General features: G+C 35.7%; 2 protein-coding genes across 2 annotated transcripts in view; both read left to right on the forward strand.

Annotated features, from left to right (window-relative positions):
• The window catches only part of LOC133329960 (dynein light chain roadblock-type 2), a 189,260-nt gene that overhangs the window by 41,008 nt on the left and 125,458 nt on the right, over positions 1-22,794 (forward strand). The gene's annotated exons all lie outside the window — the stretch shown is intronic.
• Positions 269-21,898, forward strand: LOC133329962 (uncharacterized). The gene is made up of 14 exons (XM_061538421.1): positions 269-451; positions 1,168-1,293; positions 1,379-1,549; positions 3,027-3,446; positions 3,512-4,421; positions 14,103-14,171; positions 14,478-14,712; positions 14,795-14,933; positions 14,994-15,105; positions 15,200-16,981; positions 17,027-17,697; positions 17,770-17,914; positions 20,525-20,959; positions 21,033-21,898. The coding sequence occupies exons 1-14, from the start codon at positions 269-271 to the stop codon at positions 21,896-21,898; spliced, it is 6,264 nt and encodes a 2,087-aa protein (XP_061394405.1).

The raw sequence follows: 22,794 nt of genomic DNA on the forward strand, positions 1-22,794 counted from the left end.
TCAGGGCCTCAAGGTATGCATATGCTAAACATTTCAAAACGAACTGCGATTGTAAAGAATATTTTCCTAAAGGACTAAAATTTTTCGAATGGACCGGCATTTTAAATCCCTTTTTATTTACAATATTTAATATTATTATTAAAATATATTTGAATTACCTCAATTAACAAACAATCCTTTTTTCCCTTTTTCTCCTTTCAGTTTCCGATTTTGCAAAAGAGAAAAAAAGGCACCACCTACAGAAGAAACAAAAAACAGCGTAGCCATCATGGATATAGCTACGAAAACCCAACGAGAATGTGAAGAACGTGTTGCCGAAGAATATCTATCCAGTCTATCGGATTTGAATTGCAATAGTAAACCGCTTATAAACATGCTTACCATGTTGGCCGAAGAAAATATCGAATATGCTGGCGTTATTGTTAAAGTCGTTGAACAACATATAGCAAAGGTGGTTAATAGTAGTCAAATAAAAAAAGTGTATTTTAAAATTAGCTAGTATTAGTATGTAAGATAAGGGGCGGCAATAATTTGAGTGTTGAAGGTTTGAAAACCCAACGATCATACGGACCAAAACCTTAAAGGCCAAAGTGTTATAAATTAAGAAAATCCAAATCAATTTTCTCTTTTGAAATGTTATTGGAAATTTAATAAAGTTGTAATCACTTTTTGAAATATTCAGAATACTACAAACAGTTTTGAAATGTAATTGGAAATTGAAAAAAGTATTAAACACACTTTATGTTTCTAATACAATTCAAATATGGTTGATTTGTAGAACAAACAAAAAACCCAAAGGAAGGGCTCCTCTCCAAGAGTTTGGCATTTTCGAAGATATAAATTTTTTGTATTATGAAAAAAAAGAAAAGAAAGTGCTCGCTCTCTCTCTCACTCTCTTTTTTAAGAACTGCAATAAATCGTAGAAAATCGCATGCAGTCAATTAGATACCAACTATACAAAATAAATTATATTGAAAACCAAATAAACAATTATCCCAAAACAATTGTAGTTAATTGTTTTATTTCACAAACAAAATTTAAAGAAAACAAAATACAAAAAAAATAAATAAACACAGTGTTTTAGAGTCTCTTTTAAAGTAAACCACACCCTCCCCCCAAAACAAATATTTTATGTAATTTTTTACTTCCCATATTAAAACAAAACAGGTTCCACCCGAATTTAAATTGCCCATATTGTATTTAATCGATTCAATTGTTAAAAATGTCAAAGGCACCTATGTGCAATTATTCAGCCAATGTATTGTCAGTCTATTTTGTGGAGTTTTTGAAAAGGTAAGTCCATGGCAAATCCGCAAAATATCTCTTTAAATAATTTTATTAACAAAATCCCTATTTTTTCTATTTTCAAACAAAAAAGGTCAATGAAAAGATCCGCGAAAGAATGTATGCCCTGAGGCAAACATGGAATGAGGTATTTTCCGCTCAAAAACTCTATGCCCTGGATGTCAAAGTGAAACGCTTGGACAATAATTGGCCCATTACCGCCAAACAGCCATCGATACATGTGAATCCCAATTTTTTGAAAACGGTAAGAAATATATATATTTTTTTTGTATACCCTTCACCATACTGTGGTACAGTTTATTATGTCATTGTGCATATGTTTGTAACAGGCAAAAGGAAACGAGAACCGTTTCCTTCTCCTTTTAAGAATATGCATAGAATCACTTTCTGAATCGATTTATGCATGTCCGTCCGTGATCCGATTTGGATGAAATTTGGCACAGCACATTTGTTTGGCCCAAGGACGAACCCTATTGAAATATGAGAAAATCGGTTCAGATTTCGATATAGCTCCCATATATATTTTCGTCCGATTTTACGTAAATGGTAAACCAATGTCCCTATATATCATTCGATTTGCACGAAATTTGTTACAGCGTAATGCACTAGGTCTAGAATGATGTGTGTCAAGATTCCTGAAAATCGGGCCAGATTTAGATACTGCTCCCATATATAGTTTCGTTCGATTTAAGGTAAATGGTGCAACAAAGTCCCTATATCTCTTTTGATTTGCACGAATTTTGGCATAGCGTACTAAATTAAGTCCAGAATGATGTGTGCTAAGTTTCGTGAAAATCGGTTCAGATTTAGATATACCTCCCATATATAGTTTCGTTCGATTTAAGGTAAATGGTGCAACAAAGTCCCTATATCTCTTTCGATTTGCACGAAATTTGTCATATCTTACTGAATTGAGTATAGAATTATGAGTGGTGAGTTTCGGGAAAATCGGTTCAGATTTAGATATAGCTCCCATATATATTTTCGTCCGATTTCATGTAAATGGTGCACCAAAGACCCTATATATCTTTCGATTTGCACGAAATTTGGTATAGCGCACTGAATAGAGTCTAGAATTTCACATGTTAAGTTTCGTGGTAATCGGTTCAGATTTAGATATAGCTCCCATATATAGTTTTGGCCGATTTTCAGTAAATGGTGCAAAAAAAAAGCCCCAAAATATGGCCAATAGATACACAATTCTGCACAACGTACTGAAGTTACAATGGCATAATGTGTGCCAAGTTTTGTTGAAATCGATTCAGATTTCGATATAGCTCCCATATATAGTTTTGTCCGATTTTTAGTAAAGAGTGCACCAATGCTCCAAAAAAAAAAAATGGCCGATTGGCACAACATTTTGCAGAACGTACTGAAGTTTGTATAATCAACTGTGTGGAAAGTTTTTCTGAAATCGGTTCAGATATAGATAAAGCTCCAATATATAGTTTCATACGATTTTTGTGAAAGATTGGGTCAAATTGGGACAGAGTACTGCGAAGTTTTATTAAAATCGGTTCAGATTGAATCCCATATATAGTTTCGTCCTTTTTTTTTAATGATACACCAAACTCCCAACATTTTTCCGATTGGGAAAAAATTCCAAAGTAGTGAAGGGTATCATATAGTCGGCCCCATCCGACTTTTAAACTTTGCTTACTGATTGTAATTGGATTTATTTTTCTAATTTTTATTCCTCTGTTTTTATTTTCTTATTCCAGGCCAATCAAGCCATACCAACAGAAATGGAACAAATCCTTAAGGATAAAACCCGCGAATTATTGGAATTGAAAAAACGTAAACTTGAATTGGAATTGGAGGCCACGAAAAAACATTTGGAGGAGCAAGAGAAACAATTTTCCAAAACGGCCGAAGGTGTACTGCCACCGGTGGATGCTGCTTTGGTTGTGGCCAATGCCTTCAGTCAATCGGTGGGCATACGGCCAACAACCAGTGCTGCCATGGCTGCAGCAGCTGCTGCTGCTCAAGTTATACCAGGTGGTGTTATGGCTCCAGGTGGTTTTATGGCCACTCCTGGTGTGGCCATTAATCCGCTGAGACCACCCATGTATCATCACAATATCAGAGGGTTTCCACCAAATCTTCATCATCCTGGCATGATAAATGAAAATACACAACAGGTACATACATATACGATACATAGATTCCGATAAAGAATAGTTTAACAATTTCTTTTATTTATCAGAATATACCACCCATGGGAAATATGCCTCCTGGCGCCGCCTCGGCTGCCTCTGCAAATAGTTCCAACAAACCCCGAGTTCATCCCGTAAATTCGGCATTAATAAGTTCCGTGCGTCAGCGTGATCCACGTTTACTGCGCCAACAACAACAGCAGCAGCAACAACAACAACAACCGCCATCATCTACAGCTAGTCAATCCTCATCACACACTGACTCTTCGGATAAACAAACTGGCCGCAATGAACGCGGCGGCCACAAACCAAGTCGCAGTAAATCACCCACAAGATCCAGTTCCACATCATCAGCCACGGCCAGTGGTAGTGGTCGGTCATCCTCAACACGTTCCAGCAGCAAAAGTTCCAGTCGTGACAAAGAAAGGGAACGTAAACGTTCCGAATCAAAAGGTTCATCTTCCGCGTCATCATCATCAAATACTGAACGTAAAAAGTCATCATATTCCTCCTCCGGCTCCTATGGCTCGTCGAAATCCGACAGCAAATCATCGGCAAAATGCGATAAAGATGCCTTTGAAATTGCACCGCTATCCAGTGCATTCAAACGGAAATCATCATCACCCAGTTCCTCACCCAGTAAATCAACACGCGACTCAAAACGTTCAAATAAATCATCATCCCGGTCCGGGCGCAGTAAAACAAGTTCACGCAGCCCCTCTCCAGAATCGTCAGCCGAAAGTTATAAAGATAATCATGGTTCGGGTGTGGGATCACGTAGAATGTCTACAACATCTTCATCATCTTCGATGTTGGCATCATCACCCGAAAAACAACGTCTACCCAAAATTGCTGCTGATATTGAAACGACGATGGACAGTGCCGCTGTAAAAACAAAGAATGTAGACCCAGCTGCTGCAACTGCCGCTGCTTCAGCGTCTGCATCAAATACAGACAAAAGTAAGACATGTCACCTTCACTACAAAAATACTACTATTGTTGCCTTAACTATATTAATAATTATTTGTCAGATCCGAAAGTTGTTATTACATTTTTATCGTAATATCCTTCTACTACTTTTGCTTCATCGTCGTAAAATAATAACCCCAAAGAGTTTTGTTGTTAGGTTTAGGATGAGTGTGAAATGGTTCTCCTTTAGTGTGTAGGGAAGGGGCGGTGGTAATGCTATTTTTGTCCCCCTCTCCGCCCATTAGTTGTGGCCTCCATTATTTTTTATAGGTGGTGTATTTTTTTGGAAAATCGTTTCATTTTGCTTGACAATTTAAAAGTTGGTGTTTTTTTTTAATATTAAAGCTAATGGAAATTCCGCTAATCATATTTTAAAAATAATTGTAAAAGGACGTTATTTAGATATAGGACCCTTCAATTGCGGGCTTCAAATGTAATTTCAAAGTCTCTTTTATAAATTGATAAACCTCCAACGGGGGATTGAAGAGTCTCTTTTATAAATTGGACACCCTACAACGGGTATTTTATAGATGAAAGAACTTTAAAGGCAGTTTCTTAATGTATCTTCTAATTAAAATTTAAGACCCAACATTGTGATCATTTTGATATAAAATATGGAATAACTTTGAAAGGAGGGATTCTAAGCAATCAAACCTTTTTGAATTGTCTTAGGTCTACATATAATAGCCTTTTTAATGTATTGTCATAGACATGACCGAGGATTTTTTCATCTATGTTTATATTATATTATTTATATTTATATTATATGATTTGTATAGTATCAAACCAACATTTAAAAGGCCTTAAGGCATACATTTTTTTAAGATTTTTTATTGACCTTTAAAAGGCCTTAAGGTGTGGACTTTTTAAAGATTTTTTTTAGGCCTTAAGGCGTCAATTTTTTAAAGAATTTTTTAGGCCTCAAGGTGTGGATTTTTAAAGAATTTTTTAGGCCGGTGATTGTGTTGAAAGCATTTTTTTTAAGGAGACTGCGGAAGGCAGCAGACTGTCAGCTGTAACGGTCCAAGAGATACCAGTGAATTTTTAAATAATTTTTAGCCCTTAAGGCGTGGACTTTTTAAAGATTTTTTTAAGGACTTAAGGCGTGGACTTTTTAAAGAATTTTATAGACCTTTAAAAGGCCTTAAGGCATGGATTTTTAAAGAATTTTATAGACCTTTAACAGGCCTTAAGGCGTGGACTTTTTAAAGTTTTTCTAAGGCTTCAAGGCGTGGACTTTTTAGAGACCATTAAAAGGCCTTAAGGCGTGGATTTTTTAAAGAATTTTTATAGACCTTTAAAAGGCCTTAAGGCGTGGATTTTTTAAAGAATTTTTATAGATCTTTAAAAGGCCTTAAGGCGTGAATTTTTTCGAGAATTTTTAAAGACCTTTAAAAGGCCTTAAGGCGTGAATTTTTTAGAGAATTTTTATAGATCTTGAAAAGGCCTTAAGGCGTGAATTTTTTCGAGAATTTTTAAAGACCTTTAAAAGGCCTTAAGGCGTGAATTTTTTAGAGAATTTTTAAAGACCTCTAAAAAGCAAAAATCGTGGATTTTTTAAAGAATTTGTATAGACCTCTAAAAAGCAAAAAGGCGTGGATTTTTTTAAAGAATTTGTATAGACCTCTAAAAAGCAAAAATCGTGGATTTTTTAAAGAATTTGTATAGACCTCTAAAAAGCAAAAAGGCGTGGATTTTTTAAAGAATTTGTATAGACCTCTAAAAAGCAAAAATCGTGGATTTTTTAAAGAATTTGTATAGACCTCTAAAAAGCAAAAAGGCGTGGATTTTTTTAAGAATTTGTATAGACCTCTAAAAAGCAAAAATCGTGGATTTTTTAAAGAATTTGTATAGACCTCTAAAAAGCAAAAAGGCGTGGATTTTTTAAAGAATTTGTATAGATAAAAAGCAAAAATCGTGGATTTTTTAAAGAATTTGTATAGACCTCTAAAAAGCAAAAAGGCGTGGATTTTTTTAAGAATATTTTTCGAGGACGATCTCCGCAAAAGGCGTGGATTTTTTTAAGAATTTGTATAGACCTCTAAAAAGCAAAAATCGTGGATTTTTTAAAGAATTTGTATAGACCTCTAAAAAGCAAAAAGGCGTGGATTTTTTTAAGAATTTGTATAGACCTCTAAAAAGCAAAAAGGCGTGGATTTTTTAAAGAATTTGTATAGACCTCTAAAAAGCCAAAAATCGTGGATTTTTTAAAGAATTTGTATAGACCTCTAAAAAGCAAAAAGGCGTGGATTTTTTTAAGAATTTGTATAGACCTCTAAAAAGCAAAAAGGCGTGGATTTTTTTAAGAATTTGTATAGACCTCTAAAAAGCAAAAATCGTGGATTTTTTAAAGAATTTGTATAGACCTCTAAAAAGCAAAAAGGCGTGGATTTTTTTAAGAATTTGTATAGACCTCTAAAAAGCAAAAAGGCGTGGATTTTTTTAAGAATTTGTATAGACCTCTAAAAAGCAAAAAGGCGTGGATTTTTTTAAGAATTTGTATAGACCTCTAAAAAGCAAAAATCGTGGATTTTTTAAAGAATTTGTATAGACCTCTAAAAAGCAAAAAGGCGTGGATTTTTTTAAGAATTTGTATAGACCTCTAAAAAGCAAAAAGGCGTGGATTTTTTTAAGAATTTGTATAGACCTCTAAAAAGCAAAAATCGTGGATTTTTTAAAGAATTTGTATAGACCTCTAAAAAGCAAAAAGGCGTGGATTTTTTTAAGAATTTGTATAGACCTCTAAAAAGCAAAAAGGCGTGGATTTTTTTAAGAATTTGTATAGACCTCTAAAAAGCAAAAAGGCGTGGATTTTTTTAAGAATTTGTATAGACCTCTAAAAAGCAAAAATCGTGGATTTTTTAAAGAATTTGTATAGACCTCTAAAAAGCAAAAAGGCGTGGATTTTTTTAAGAATTTGTATAGACCTCTAAAAAGCAAAAAGGCGTGGATTTTTTAAAGAATTTGTATAGACTTCTAAAAGGCCTTAAGATGAGAATTTTTATAGACCTTTAAAAGGCCTTGAAGCGGCGATTTTAAAGGAATTTTTATAGACCTCTAAAAGGCCATATGGTGTGGATTTTTAAATAATTTTATAGACCTCCTATAGACCATCGAATGAGGATTTTTCTATGAATTTTTATAGGCATTTAAAAGGCCATCGGGTGTGGATTTGTTAACGATTTTTTCCAGACCTATTTTTTTGTACGTACGTTCCCACGCCTCACTTTCCCACCCCTGCCGACTTTCCCACGTAGCAATAGGGTATGGATTTTTTAAAATAATTTTTATAGACCCCTAAAAGGCCTTAAGCTCTGTTAGAACCCTAAAATGCCATATGACCTGTTATTTAAAGAATTTTTTTATTGGCCACTAAACATTTTCTCTACCAATAGAGTGGGGGTTTAAAAAAATTGTATAGACATCTAAAAAATTTTTCTATACCAATAGAGTGTGGGGTTTTTAAAGAATTTTTATAAACCTCCTATAGACGACTATCGAATGTGAAGTTTTCTTATAATTTGTATAGGCTTTTTAAAGAATTTTTCCAGACCTCTAAAGTAGGTAATTTTTCTGTCCCAATATAAGACCTAAAGCCTGGATTTTTTAATGAATTTTTATAGACCTTCAAAATGCCATAAGCCGTAGGGTTTTTTTAGAACCCTTAAAGGCCATATGACCAGTTTTTTAATAATTTTATAGACCTCTAAAAGGCCGTAAAGCATGGATTTTTTAAATAATTTTTACAATCACAAGGCGTGGATATTTAAGAAATAATTTCTACAACCTTACATTACTACCTAGCCCCTATAAATTTCGAATATTTCAGGATATATTGTTTCAATCGAATTTAAAATAATTTACTAACTAAAATTCCCTTTAGAAAATATATCACAAACAATTTTAAACTGCATAAATTTCTAAAGTCCAGAAGTCGTCATACAAATTAAAACAACGATAAAAATATAACCTCAAACAATAAGCTATTATCAACCTAACCTCAACTTGTTTATAGAGAGTGATTTTTTTCCTTTGGGCATCTATTAAAAATTTTGTAAATTCTTATTAAAATTTAGATATTTATTTTAAACATGACATGGGCAAACAGATACTATACTTTAAAGGGTATTTTTAAATGAGAGGAGGTATCACTGAGGAGGAGAAGAGCCGAGCCCTGTGGTAATGGATAACAACGTAATTGGTAATTATTGTTGTGATTCACATGGATGGATGGGTAAATAAAAAAATAAGCATTTGCAAGCAAAATAAACGATTCTTCCCCTCGCCGCACATAGGCTGATAATTTGTTAGGCGTTGGTGTTCGTTCGTTCGTTAGTTCTACAAATCTGTGATCTAAAAAAACTGTGATATTTTATTTTTTACTTCAGGCAAGGTTGGTAGGGAGAAATATATATTTTTTTATTTTAAAATATACCTTGCAAGAAGAGAAACTATATTTTTTTCATTAATTATGCTATTAAGTAAACAAAACCAAAAACAAAAAAACAATCAATTTATAATTAGTATTAAATTATTTTAATACTTGGAAAAGAAAAAAATAAACAAAAGACAAATAAACTGCTTAAAAAATTGCCCTTCGTTGTTTTAATTGTCCCCAAAAAGAATTTTTTTTTTATTGTTGTTCTCACCAAAAACAAAACTCTTTAATCAATTCTCTCTGTGGTCAACTCTTTGGGGTTCAATTGTTAATGTGTGATATTTATTATTAATATAAGTTATCGACAAATAACTGTAATAAAGAAAAACATATTTTGTTGTTGTTTAGATGAAAACATTATTCCCATCATATATAAATCTATATATATAAAGAAAATACAAAATACATGTATATTAAAAAAAAAATGAAAGAAAATGTTTTCTGTCTCTGTTTAGAAGAAAAAAAATATATATTATTAAAAACCCAAATGAAAACAAAATAAAAGAAAGAACAAAATGACACATTAAAAAAAACAATAATAACTTGTAAATTTTAAAAAAATTATCAGACTCTTTAGAATATTTAGATTTGTTTTTTTTTATTAATTATTTTTATATTTTTTATTTATTATTCTTATTTTTTTTTTGTTTGTTTTATTTTTAAGTAGTTTTATTGTGTAGTTCTAAAAAAACATAACTATGTTGCAATGTGTGTGTGTTAAGGAAAGATGTATTTTCGTTAAAATTTAACTAAAGGATAATTTGTATATCGAAATTTTTACAATTGATGATTTACTGTTGTCAGGCCAAGGAAGTCATTAAGTAGGGGATACAATTATTTATAATTTAAATTTAAGTAGTATCTACTGTTGTGTGAAATATTTACTCATTAGATTTTCCTAAAGTGAACAGTTTTGTTTTACTGTTAGTTTTGATGTAAGTGCGTCTTATTTCCGGCTCTTTTGAAGGAAGAGCGTCTTGTTCCGGCTCATGGCTGTTTTTAAAAATTGTGAAGTTAGTGCTTGTTTTTTAACAGATGGCTTTATAATGGAATCCATGATTTTATTTATATTTTGGAAAAGTAGAAAAACGAATTTTCGTGTTCAAAAAAGTGTTGAAGAATAGATTCTCTTTTTTTTTTGTAAATGGATTTTTTCCTTAAAAAAATGCCGGATGCTGCAGTTCTTACAATTGAAAATATCAACTCCATCTCAAATTTAAAGAATAATCTCAGCTTATAAAATTCATATAAATATGAAAACATTAATATAAAACAATAAAATATAAGTAATATAAAAATTTATATATAAAATAATATAAAAAAATAAATATATAATATAAATCATAAAAACAATTAAATATAAAGAGAAAAATAAACATATATAAATATATAAATATATATATAAATATAAATACAAAACTATTTTTCTATAAAAAATATTTAAATATAAATAAGATAATAATATAAATATATAATATATAATATATATAATATATAAATATATATAATATAAATATAAATAATATAAATATATATTATATATAAATATATATAATATATATATAATATATAATATAAAAATATATTATATATAATATAGAATATAATATAAATATAATATATTTTCAATAAAATATAAAAATATAAAATGTATAGAAATATATATAAATTAAATTTTCTAAAAAGAAGCCAATTTCAAGAAAATGCTTAAAATGCATAAGTGATGTAAAGAAAGTCGAAGTTTAAAGTAAACGAAATTTTTGAGGACATAATCTCACAAGAAAATAAAAACCATAACACAAAGCTCATACAAACGCAATGTCGGAAGCTGCAAATGTCAAATATATTTCAACGAGAATATGCAAATCTAAAAGGAATCGAAATTTACCTCATAGAAATAGAAATTACCATCACAGATTAAAGTGCATAATAGTTATGTAGGATACCCATATTAGGATCCGATATTAACACAATCAACAAATGCGGATATAACCTCAAAAATGTTTCCCAACATTTACCAAGACTCAAAGATGACATCAAGTGATAAAAATGTTAATTATTCATACGATGGAGAGCTAGAATTAAAGCATTCGGAATATATACAGCCAAAATATAACCTCAAAAAATGTTTCCTAATATTTACCAAGACCCAAAGATGGCATCAAGTGATACAAATGTTAATTATTCATACGATGGAGATTTAGATTTCAAGCATTCGGAATATATACACCCAAAATATGGATGCAGCTACAATGAAACGCAACATAACCTTAACTTAACCACAAACACAAGCCCAAATTTTATTTGTACGCGATGGATGGAAATACTCTTGGGTGGAATGAATTCGTTTTTTTTTTTTGTAAAACGCAACATAACCTCAAAATGAACGCACTGCAAACATGTAGAACATTTTACGCTGAAAATCAATCAACCTCAAAATGAACGCACTGCTAATATTTCCACAATTGATGGATATACATATATAAAAGTATTCGAAATTTACATGATTAAAAAACATAATCTAAAAAATAGAAATTAGAATCCAAGATTAATATGAAGGAAACCCAAGCCTACGAAGGAATCCTAAAATTAAAGCATTCGGAATTTATGCAAACCCCAGCCTCGAAGAAACGCAACAAAATATTACATAACCTTAAATTAACCTGTAAATCGTGCCTATATTTTATTGTACGCGATGCCTGGAAATACTCTTGGGTGAATTTAATGTTTTTTTGTACGCTGCAAATCATCCAACCTCAACATAACCTCAAAATTGAAGAACAGCAAATTATTCAACAATTGATGAAAATTTGTCATAGAAACGTTGGAGAAAGTTATTTTGGCAAAAAATGCAACCATCACCTGCAGCAATATCGTGTGAATACCATAATCGGCAACCACCCCCATCCATCCATCGCAGCAGAGGAGAAGCAGCTTCCCAGGCAAACACGAGTAGTCTTAGCTCAATTAAGATCGTGATGGTGCAACCGTCCCAATTGATATTGGGCAATAATTCGATACCTGACACATGATCTGTATGTGGACTAGGACCACACGAAACGTTGCACCTCGTCAACTGCCCAGTCAAGCCAACTTATCTATCGCCGAATTCCCTGTGGACGCAACCCGTTCAAGTTACAGCATTCTTAAATTTGGAGGTAGAAGAAGCAGAACCAGACAACGAATGACCAATGACCATCACCTGCACAAGGACGATCATCATAATATTCCGCCCTAGGTATATACAATTCCGATCACCAAAAAAAAAAAAACTCAGTTTACATTCGACAGCTTAACCTAATTCATCAAGTCCTCAATTCGCTCGTCGGCAACACTTGGAGCGCTATTGACCTCTTACAAAGCAAAAGGTCGGTCAGTGTTAAGCTATGCGGCGTGAAAGAATATTCAAACCTGCCAAAACGACGCCCTGGGAACTATAATAATGTATTTCCTCATAACATCAGCGGACCATTTAAGTAAGGAGGAGATCATATCCTTCCATCCGCATAACAAAACTCCTGTCATAGTCTTATGGATTTCTCCGACACATTCACATGAGGAGAGGAATATAGACATATCCGCCATATCCTACAATTCTAACTCTCCCGCACATGCACATTAGAAGGGATCTTCCTGATACATAGAGAGAGATGTATTTCAACAATTGATTGAAATATTTCATAGATAATTTGAAGGAAGTTTTGTGGACAAAAAAAAAAAAAAAAAAAAACGGCTTGGTGTTATTCCTACCAGGAATATACAATTCCACTCATCACCTTGAACATATTCTCAGTTTACATTCGACAGCATAACCTCAATTCATCAAGTCCTCAATTCGCTCGTTGGCAGCACTTGGAGCGCTATTGACCTCTTACAAAGAAAAAGGTTGGTAAGTGTTAAGCCATGCGATGTGGAAGAAAGTCCAAACTTTGCAGAACAACGCCCTGGCAACATCCTCGTAGCAAAAGGGGATCATGTATGCGAGGAGAAGATCATATCCTTTCATCCGGCAGCTACAATACTAATTCTCCCACACATCTACTTGAGGAGGGATCTTCCTGATATATCGAGAGTGATGTCCAAAAGGATCAGAAACGAGTCGAGTTCTCTTCGGTCATCGAGTCATGCTCGTCCCATTGTTAAAAAAAAAAAACAGTAGAAGAAATGTTAACAATTTGTTAAGACATTTTGATGACCGAATACTGATTCGAACTGATTCTTTTGAAAAACTGATTCTAGAAAAATGTTAAAAATTTGTGAAGGCCTTTTGATGACTTAAACTGATTTTTTTGTCTTCCATCTACAAAAAAAAATCTTTTGACTTTAAAAGTCTTGAAAATGTCTTCTACTTATGGGAGGTTTTTTCGAAATACTTCCATCTATTGATTGTCATTTAGAAAGCCTTCTATCTCTATACCGATCAAGTGGTCTTTTTGTAAAGAATGTGTTTTCTATGTAGGCCAAGGGTTTTTATAGAAAGTATTTTAAAACTTCCACCTTTTATGGAAGATCAATGGTAGGTATTCAATCTATGGATGGCATTTTCTGCCCTTTTTAAAGGTCTTTTTAAACGATCATCTATCACTGGAAGGCCTGTGGGACCTTCTGAAACATGGAAAATTATATTTTCTAATTTTTTAATCTAAATTGATTAGAAAAAACATTTATATCCTTTAATATAATTTTAACGAAAACACATTTCAATACCATTACAGCACACACACACACACATTCAACATTTTATTTAATTTTTTTATTTATTTTAATTTTAAGAAATCTTTTTTTTTTTTGCGGTCCAGATTTACATTCGGCAATTTTACTTAAGGCAATCCCAAAGGTTATTTGTTTGAGAGAGAGAGAGAGAGAGAGTTGTCATTTATCTCTCACCCTTAATCTCTTGGTAATTGCTGCAAAAAAAGTCATTAAAAATTGCCCAATGTAAATCGGGACCCTTTTTTTCTGTGGTGATGATGTCGGCTTGGTTGTTGTTGTTTTTTTTGTATTTTTTTTTTAATTTCAATTTTTATTTTTTTTAATTAGAGTTGGTCTTTTTTAGTTTCCTTTTTGTGGGTTTCTTTTTACCAAAGAAATTCTTTAGTTTCCCCTAGATTTTTTCTTTTTTATTTTTTTTTCTATATGTCCCCCTTTCTCTCTCTCTGACTCACTCTCACTTTCTATTCAATTTTTTAAAATCATAATATTTGTAAAAATTTCCGCAAATTCCCCCTTATTAGCATTGCCTTCGTCGTTCTTAAGTTTGTCGACAACAGAACTATCATCATCGGGTGGTACTACTTCGACAGGTTGTTTAATGGACATAGATTTGAGGCCCCAATTATTGTTGCCACCACAACAAGCACAATCACAGTTACAACAACAAAATACTGCGACGACAACAACAACAACAATTTCCGCTTTAGATTCTAAATTGTGTACAAAGACCAACTTTATTAGGAATCTTGAGGATATTTCTCATTTGCCAACCACGACGACGATATCGTCATCATCAGCATCATCGACCATATCATCTTCGCTATTAACAAAAACAACAACAACAAAAGTTTGCTTCAAAATTCACAAAAATGTTAATAAATTAGAAAAATCTACAGAAAAACTACTCTCCGATGATCATGATTCCTCGTCCTCCTCTGCCTCCGCCTGCAATGACACCAAGTCCAAGGACAACGGCCAGAAGCCTGCGATGATGATGGTGGATGGTGATCATGTAAGTAAAGATCATCATCATCAGCAGCATGATGAAGATGCCAAGAAGCGTCCGCTGGCTCCCATCAAGGATGAAGAAGAACCCTTGGCTAAAAAGAGTAAACCCACGAAAATTGATAAGTAAGTGGAACCGCACACACCCACACCCACCTAACCTTAATTGGGGAAAATTAATTATTTTTTTTTCTTCTATTTTTTCTAGTCTATTTGGTTCGGAGGATGTGGATTTAAGGCAATTAATGCCAGCCATTGCCGCAGGCTCCGAAGAAACGGCTCCACCTCCACCCTCGTTTAATGTGGCCACGGCCAATGAAACCAATGAGAATTGGGATAATGTCAAGGTAAGGGTATTGAAAGTAGTAACGGAAATATTTAATGAACTGTTTTTATTGTTATTGCAGACTGATGTGGGTTCCAAACAATCTTCCGGCGGCCTCAAGAAGTCCAGCCTGGATGATGTCAGGGCCAAATTGGCCAAAACGGCCAAGTTAAATAAAATGCTTAAGCTGGCAGGTAGGTCATAGATGTCTACTTTACACTCTCTCAAATTATAACACTCTCTCCCTCTCTCTTTCCCTCTTTCTCTCCCTCTCTCTTCCTTTATCAGATAAATCCAATCGTGACCACGATCAACGCAACAAATTGGCCGAATTGCAAATGAACGAAGACACCCAAGAGGCAAATGATGAAAAAATCCGCACCATGATTGCCCAGGCCCAAGAGCTATTGGAATCGAAATCCATAAACCAGGATCAATATAAGAATCTGGTGAAAACGGTCATGTCCATTAATGAGGATAACAAACTGAAGGAGGCCAAGCGTCGTGAATCGCTGAACACCTTTAAGGATAAAATCAACAAAAGCAATGAAGATGATATCATGGATTCGGAACGTAATGCCGCCCGTGATGCTGTGCTACGTAAACGTATACCGAAAATAACTAAAACTGCTACTGCCGCTAATGATTTAACCAATTCCAACGATTCGCCCCTGAGTGGTGGTGAAAGTAATGCTGCCGATGAACCACCACCACCAGCAATTCGAGCTGGCGATGTGGAAAAACACAACACCGATTCGAATGAGGAACAAAATATGCGTGGCGGAACCTCCTCCACTAATAGAAGGGAAAAACGTGGCAATAAAATCTCCAAATGGGGTGATCGGGTCACAGAGCCACCAGCAAATGTTATGATGCCAGGTGGCGGTCCACAACGTGGTCCTTGGAACAATATGATGCCACAAAATAAACGAGGTAATGGTCCGCCCTCCGGTGGACCTGGTCCCATGGGATTCCGACCAAATATGCCACCCAATAATGCAAGACCTCCCTGGCCAATGGGTGGCGGCGGTGGTAACAATATGCCTCCACACTTTAACAAAGGTGGTGGCAATAACAACATGGGCGGTCCCATGGGTGGCCCCATGCGTGGCGGCATGCCACCAATGGGCGGTGGTGTCCCACCCCCAGCCATACCATCCTCCATGATACCCAAACCCTGCAATTCCATTGACAATCCCCAGGAAGACATTGTGCGCACCATCACCATTGACGGTTGTGCCAAGGAGATTCGTTTCTACGATGACATTGCCATCGTTTTCATGGAAGTTGATCAGCCACGGGAAATTGGTTTTCAAAATGGCCAGCGCACCATATTCATCGATAATCACGAACCCATTACGCTGCAATTTAATCACGACTACAAACCGGTGACCATCGATGGTGAAACGTTTAATTTACGCTTCGGCTCACCCTCTCGTGAGTTGTTCATCGATGAACATTGGTATGAAATTTACTTCGGAGGTCCCCCCATCACCGTGCCGATACGCAATAAAATGCACATGCTCAAGGCTGAGGGTCCACCACCCCAGGTTAACATTGGCCCACTGCGCAGAGATTTGGTTGTGGGTAAAATCAATATGATTGTGGATGCCCATAATGTTATACCCCTATTCCTCGATGCTCGAGTACAAACTTTCCGTTTGGGCGAGGTGGAACACACAGTGCAATTTGCCGATAATCTATTGACGGTACTACTTGATGGTACTCCCACCCGTGTGGAATATGGTGGCCTACCCAAAAGTCTCTATTTGGGTTCGAATAAATATTTCATACGTTTTGGAGCCCTGCCGCAGGGTGTGGTGGCTGGCAAAGTACAAATCAAGGATATGATTTATGTGGAAACAAAGCCACCAGTTAGCAGTGAAATGATGGCCATCAGCCACACAATTCCACCACTGACCACAGAGGCCTCTCTGCAGTCCCAGCAAGCGGAGTTGCAGAAACCCACAGAGCCCACAGTGCCCATTTTACCAGCTGCAGCCTTAAGTAATCTCAACATCGACGAATTGTTCCAGAAATTGGTATCAACGGGTATTTTGGGTGGTGCCAGTGGTATATTACCGGCTCTGAATCCCACAGCAACAACCACACAAGCAGCAACCACAACAACACCAGCTGTTACAGATCCCCTTACCACTTCCGCAACGGGCGTAAATAAAACATCCGCCGCCGCTACACAACAGGATGTTGAAGAAGTTCCTTCAGCCAGCACCTCAACCTCGTCATCGCAACAAACACCCCCCGTCGAAACAATAAAACCCATTGATCTTAGCAAACCCGAATCCATTAAAACCCGACAATCGGCCATTGTCAACACCCTATTCTCGGGCATGCAATGCAGCAGCTGTGGTGTACGCTTCCCACCCGAACAAACCATCAAGTATAGCCAACATTTAGATTGGCATTTCCGACAAAATCGTCGTGAACGTGATTCATCACGTAAGGCCCATGCCCGTAAATGGTATTACGAACTCAACGATTGGATCCAGTATGAAGAAATTGAAGATTTGGATGAACGGGAAAAGAATTTCTTTGAAACGCCACAAGCGGATTTGGAAATTATGGATGAAACATCCAATCAACGTTCCACAAATTCCCCAATACAAAGTTGCCCCGCTGGGCCGGATGATGTTGATCGTGCCTGTGATATGTGCCAGGAAAAATTTGAACAATTCTATAATGAAGAATTGGAAGAATGGCATTTACGGTGTGCCATCCGGGTGGAGGATAAAACCTATCATCCATTGTGTTATGAGGATTATAAGGTGGGTTCGAAGAGCTTTTCCAAAGGAAATTAAATTATTTAAATGTTGTGTTTTGTTTCTTTCCTTTTACAGGCCTCATTGAATCCCCCCACACCACCTGCCAAGGAAATGGATACAAATGACACAGATATTGCCGAGGAGCCTTCGTTAATACAAATCGATGATGATAATGCTGTCGATATTGTTATTAAGGTCGAGGAAGATGATAGCAAAGAAAGTATGTTGGAAACAATTTTGAATTTCCTATTTTTTATTTATACAAAAGTTATCTCAATGGTCGTCGCGAGGTTCACTGTGGGGATATTACTACAAAAGGGGGCATTAAGGAAGAAGGTTTTTTAAGATTAAATAATCTCCTAATGGGTTTTCTATGAAAAAAACAGCTCTAGGTAGGTCTCTAGAGGCCAGAAGACTTCTCAAGCGATTTAGAAGATTTCTCCGTGGAGTTTGCAAAAAAACCACCTCTTTAAAAATACCTCTAAAGCGATTATTGAGGCCATAAGGTTTTCGGAAAACTGGAAGACTTCTCAGTGGGGGTTCCAAAAACACACCTCTTTAAAAATACCTATACGTCGGAATCTCGTGGCCCATTGAATTTTCTGAAAACTAGAAGATCTCTCAATGTTGTTTCCAAAAAAGCACCTCTTCAAACGCCTCTTGAGTCAAAGGACTAGAATACTTCTCTGTGGGGTTTCTAAAAAACACCTCTTTAAAAATACCTCTACTTAGGATTCTTGAGGCCTTGTAAGGGGGTTTCTAAAAAAACCTCTCAAACTCCTCTTGACGCCAGACAAAGGGGTTTTTTTTTATGTATATAGGACCTCAAAAGGCCTCTCACATGGTATGTCAGACTTCCCAAAGGATGTTCTAAAAACTAGAAGACCTTAGACCTCAGAGGGGTTTCAAAAATAAAAACACCTCAACAAAGGCCTCTGGAGGGCAGGAAAATTCTAGAAGATCTCTCAAAGGTGCCTCTAAAAACTAAAAGACCTCTCAAAAGACTAAAGACTAGAAGACTTCTAAAAGTTCCAAAGTTAGAGCACTTTGGGATAGAAGACCTCTCAGAAGAGTTCCTAAAGAAAAAAATATTTCTCTGAAGTTATTTTAAGGATATAAGAAATATCAGAGGCCCCTTAGGTCTCAAAAGGTCTTTTAAAAACTAGAAGACTTCTTAGAGGTATTTCCAAAAGAAGAAGACTACTCAGGAGGTTTTATAAAAAATAGAAGTCCAAAATAGGGAAATCTCGGAGGACGCTTTCTTCTGTAAATAGAAGAAATCTTTATGAAGACCTTTCTGAGGTCTTCTAAAGATAGAAGAAATCTTAGAGGACGTTTTAAGAAAACCTCATATCTTTACGAAGACATATCAGAGGGGTTTCCAAAATAAAAACACCTCTACAAAAGGCCTCCTGAGTCCAGGAGACTACTAAAGGGCCTCTCAAAGGGTCTTCCAAAAATTAGAAGATATCTCAGAGGGATTTCCAAAAATATAAGTCCACCAAAAGATACATCTCAAGGGATCTTCATTATATAGAAGAAATCTGAAAGGGTCTTCTGCAGTTCAAAGACATCTCAGAAAGGGGGTTTTTACTCGAGAAAATTATATTAGGGCCTGATGTAGCCAGAGGTAGAAAAATCTCTAATAGGTTTCTTCTACATATTGAAGCTGCCTAAATATAGAAGGCCTCTCTGAGGGTCTTCTGTGTATAGAAGGCCTTCAGGAGGGTCTTCAACAGATATTGGCCCCCAAAAGGGCCTCATGTAGCCATAGGTAGAAGATCTCTAAGAGGTCTCTTCTACATATTGACGCTGCCTAAATAAAGAAGACCTCTCGGAGGTTCTTCTATGTGTAGAAAGCCTTTCGGAGGATGGTTCTGTGTTTGAAATGGGAGGGTATTCTATGTATAGAAGGCCTTCAGGAGGCTTTTCTATGCATAGAAGACATTTCGTAGGGTCTTTTTTATTTTTTGTGTAAAGAAGGCTTCGCGTAGGCTCTTTTGTATATAGAAGACCTCTCGCAGGGTATTTTACGTATAAAAGACCTTCAGGAGTATCTTCTATGTGTAGAAGACCTTTCAAATGGTATTATCTTTACCAATTGGTCGGTCTCTAGACTTTTGGTCGATCTCTATGCCGACCAAATGGTCCTTATGAAAACCAGTGTTATGTTTCTATGCAGACCAGATGGTCGGTCTTTAAAAAGCCTTGTGCCCGCTTTTTACACAGACCAATTGGTCTTTTTAAAGACCTGTATTTTTTAAAGATACATTGGTCTTAGTAGGACTTCTGTAGGTTAGAAGGCTATTTAGAAGTGGATTTAGGTTAGGTCTCCATTGTTGATTTCTATAAAGCCCAGTGGCCGGGTCACTACACAGACCAATTGGTCTTTACAAACACTTTTAGTTTTTATACGGACTTCTGTAGGTTATAAGACTATTTAGAAGGGAATTTAGGTTAGATACTAGGTCTCTATTGTCGATTTTTATAAAGCCCTGTGGTTGGGTCAGTACACAGACCAATTGATCTTTATAAAGTACCGTTAGTCTTCTGTAGGTTGAAAGTCTCTTTGGAAGAGGATTTTTAGGTTAGGTTAGGTCTCTATTGTCGGTCTCTATAAAACCCTGTGGCCGGGTCACTACATAGAACAATTGGTCTTTAGTTGGACCTGTAGTTTTTAAAGAGACATTGGTCGTACAAGATCTTCTGTAGGTTGGGAGCATGGTTGCAAGGCTATTTAGAAGGGGATTGAGGTTAGGTTAGGTCTTCGATTTTATAACCAAAATTAAATCATTTTTTTTTTGCTTTCCCAAAAATTGTGTTTCCCCAGAACCTACCACAACGAAATCAAATCCTGATGCTAACGCTGCTGCTAATGACGATGACGACGATGATGTAATCGTTTTGCCCAATGAAGAACCATCGGTTACGGAAATTGATGATGATGACGACGACGATGATGATGAATATGTGCCGGCTAATGTAACCCGCGAACAAATGGGCAATATACATGGTGAAGATGATGATGATTTGAATGAAACCACCGAATCTGATGTTGAAATACAAGAACCGCATATACCCTTTACCGATTTGGATACATACGAGGAAAAGGAACTACCTGAACCGGATGAATTTACGAGGGCGGCATTTATGAACATTAAAATCAAACAGGAACCAAATGCCGATGAAGAGGATGAAGATGATGGTTTCGAGGATGTGGGTACGGTGTTAATTGCACCCGAGGAGATTTCCATACACAGTAGTGGTGAGTAGTGAGGAAGGGGGTTAATTTTTTAGGGATTTGAAATAATTGATTTTTTTTTTTTGAAATTTTACAGAAGAAACACAAACCCAAACCATTGAATCCTCTACCTCAGCCGCCATGTCACCCGGCCAGCAGGAACGTCCCGCCTCAACCCCAGCCTCGGTTTTGAATGAGGAAATGAACGAAACAACCACAGATCATTTGCCGGCCACCGATTTAAACATTTCCATGGATGGTAATATGGAAACAGGCGATGAACATAACCTGTCCGCAGTTGGTTTAGCACCCGCAATGCCCTTGGCTAGTTTAGTTAATAAGATCAAAATAAATATTACCAAGAATAATGTAAATCATGCCAATAGTTCTGGTGGTAGTGGTAGTAGCTCAGCAGCAAATTCGAAAGCTCATAATTTGGGAGAACAAATGGGTGGTAATTTAGGTGCGGGTGGTGGGACGGCATCATCGTCCTGCTCCACCTCTGCCACAACAACATCATCCTCCGCCTCCTCCTCCTTTAATCACATACCAACCATATCAACGATACCTGTTTTGTGTGGTGGCGGAACAACAATTTGTAGTACCCAAAGCACAACAACAAGTGGTGGTGGGAATATGTTTGAAGAGCACACCTCCAATCCAATACCCTCGATTGGTGGTGGTGCTGGTGGTGCCACTGAGAACAACAGTGTCAGCACAATATCCGTCATTGGCAGTATGTATGGTAATAATGGCCCGACGGCTACCGTTAGTCGCACCATACACCCGCCAGCAAATGTTGTCCAACCCGCCAAACCTCCAGCCGCCACTGCACCAACACCTCCACCGGTTGAAGAAACCATAACCTATGAATTGAAACCGGCCCTGCAAAAAGCCACTCTAAGGAAAAAGGAGAAGGTGATTTGTGGCAATGAAACCTCGGGACTGTGTTCCATAATGTAAACTGGTTGATATTCAACAACTTTACAAACACCTAGCCCGCGCGACCCTTTCCCTAACCTAAAAAAAGAAACACAACAGAAAAAATCAAGGGTTGTGTTTTTTTATTTGTTGTTGTTGTCACATGCCGCCGACCCATGTGACTCATACAACCAACCTGTAGAATTCCAATTGTATATATATTTTTTTTTTAAAAAACTTGTTGTTGTTAAAAGAAAAGAAGAAGAAGAAAAACAAACACTTTTAATAATTTCTTAAATTAATTAATTTTCTTTAAAATTAATTTCAATTCGTTGATTAGTATTTAGTGTCACACATACATATGTTTTTTTATTATTACTATTTTGAAAAAAAAAAACACACACACACAAACATATATCGATGTAGTAATACTTGGTCCAACCAACCAATCAAACCAAACCGGGAGGGTCCAGGTACTTTGAATTATTTATCATCAGCAGCCAATGCAACATTTAATAATTTAAATTTACATATTTAATTTAATTTTATTAATTACATTTTTTATTTATATAACGACTTTTTTATTAGTCATCAATTTAAAAAAAAACAATAATTTAGTAATTTTTATTTATGAAAAAATACAAAACAAAAAACAAATTTTGTTTGCTGTGTGGGTGTTGGGGGGGAAAAAGGCAGCCCTCGCACCTTGAAATGTTATAAATGAAATCGTCATAGGATTTCTTCGTCCGCCCTCCCCCGCCCGGCCCTCTGTTAGGTACTCAACAAACAAATAATAATACATTTTTCGTATTTACTTATATTTTATTACAATAAAAAACACCACCCACACACACAACAATCACAAATGAAAAAATATCAAAAAAAAAACATAAATAAATAAAATAATAAAAAAAATCTATTAAAAAAAATAAACAAAC

The sequence above is a fragment of the Musca vetustissima genome, unplaced genomic scaffold (genome assembly GCF_032173495.1).
Source record: "Musca vetustissima isolate MV318-11 ecotype Yass unplaced genomic scaffold, APGP_CSIRO_Mvet_v1 utg16644, whole genome shotgun sequence".
Taxonomy (NCBI): domain Eukaryota; kingdom Metazoa; phylum Arthropoda; class Insecta; order Diptera; family Muscidae; genus Musca; species Musca vetustissima.